The sequence below is a fragment of the Aphidius gifuensis genome, linkage group LG5, assembly GCF_014905175.1.
Source record: "Aphidius gifuensis isolate YNYX2018 linkage group LG5, ASM1490517v1, whole genome shotgun sequence".
NCBI classification, from domain to species: domain Eukaryota; kingdom Metazoa; phylum Arthropoda; class Insecta; order Hymenoptera; family Braconidae; genus Aphidius; species Aphidius gifuensis.
In genome coordinates, this window is record NC_057792.1 from 13,822,385 (window position 1) to 13,824,338 (window position 1,954).

A 1,954-nucleotide genomic window follows, 5' to 3' on the forward strand; every position below is an offset into this window, starting at 1 on the left:
GTATAAAAGCAGCACATCATGGACACCTCCAGTCAGTCTGAATCGAGCAGTCAAGAAGTTGACACCTCAGAATATAAATTATCTGCAAAGTCTAGGTCTAAAAGTAAAAAAAAATTTTGGAACTTTAATTGGATAAATATAACTTGTCTCAATTGTTTTACACGTCAAAATGAGTGAGGAAAGTATTCTTGATATTAACGCACCAGTTCAATTTAACAATGAAATATCCAACTATGAGCTACATGCTCATCAGTCATTTGGATCAACCAGTTTCGATAATAGTGATGAAATAAGAATATCAATACAAAATCAAGATTTGTTTGTTTTGCCTTCGAAAAGCTATATTCATATCAGTGGAAAATTTACCCATACACATGCTGTTGTCAACAATGGAAATAATGCAGGTAACGCTCCTGTTGATTTTTCTGTTTTGAAGCTTGCCAATAATGCTATGTGTTTTTTATTTGATGAAATGCGCTATGAATTGAATGGAGTTCTAGTTGATAAATCAAAGAATGTTGGTATAACATCAACAATAAAAAATCATTTATCATTAAGTTCACAATTAAATTATGAAAATGCAGGATGGATAAATAATGATACTATAAAATTAGAAAATGATGATGGATATTTCGATATATGTGTTCCATTAAAAATGATTTTTGGCTTTGCTGAAGATTATCAAAAAATAATTGTCAATGCTAAACATGAACTTATTATGATACGTTCACGTTCGGATACTAATGCAATTGTACAAGATGCTGTAATGGATGGTGATATGCCAGAATTCAACTTAAAAATTACAAAAATTGAATGGCTTGTACCATATGTAATGTTATCAAATAGAAATAAAATTGATATTATGAAATATATACAAAAAGATCCTGTCATATCTATTGGATTTAGATCTTGGGATTTATATGAGTACCCATTGCTGCCACAAACAACTCATCATATATGGACAGTGAAAACTGCAACTCAACTGGAAAAGCCACGTTACGTAATTCTTGGTTTTCAATCAAATAGAAAAAATAATTGGTTAAAAGATGTAACACAATTTGATCATTGTAAAATAACAAATGTTAAACTATATCTTAATTCTCAAATTTTCCCCTATGGAAATTTGAATCTTGATATTGAAAAAAATCAATTTTCTTTATTATATGATATGTATGCTAATTTTGCAGAGTCTTACTACGGCTCAAAGATAGATTTAATGTCAAAAAATACTTTTATTACAAAATTTCCATTGATTGTTATAGATTGTAGTAAACAGAATGAGTTTTTAAAGACTGGTGCTGTAGATGTACGCTTAGAATTTGAATCAAAAGAAAACTTTCCTGAAGGAACGTCAGCATACTGCTTGTTTCTACACGATAAAATAATAGAATATAAACCAATAAGTGGTTTAGTACATAATGTAACATAAATAAGAATAATTACAAGTAAAAATAATGTTTTTGGTTAAATAAATAAAAAAACAATTAACGAACAAAGTATTAATTTTATTATTGTATTTATTATTCCATTTCATCATCAAATCCCTCAAAATCATTTACAGAATCATCTAGTATTATTTCTTGATTATTTTCACCGCTGCAAGTCATAGTTAGTCTTCCAGCCTTCATAGTATCTTCTAATTCCTTATATTCGACATCATCGTTATTGAAATGCTCAGCAAACCTCTTTGGTAAATATGCATATGAGTAGTTCCCCAACTCAACAGTGACTGCTGGACCATACTTTGCATCCGGGTATCTTCTTACACCAGTAATTTTATATATTACATTTTTTTTTAAATCTTTTAAAGGTATGCGTTGCTTTGTTTTTTGTAGTCGTTTTGCTTTTGAAAATGCCATTTTTTTGTTTTATTTAATTATTAATCTAGAATATGCATATTTATTAAATAATAGAATAAAATAAAATAAACAATGTATTATAAAATTATTTAAAT

The 1,954-nt window shown here is 28.1% G+C and overlaps 1 protein-coding gene across 1 annotated transcript; it reads left to right on the forward strand.

Moving 5' to 3' along the window:
* Positions 1 to 718: 718 nt before the first annotated feature.
* Positions 719 to 1,429, forward strand: LOC122856435. Its single transcript, XM_044158103.1, has one exon. It carries the CDS (start codon positions 719 to 721, stop codon positions 1,427 to 1,429), a length of 711 nt encoding a protein of 236 aa, XP_044014038.1.
* The last annotated feature ends 525 nt before the right edge of the window (positions 1,430 to 1,954 follow it).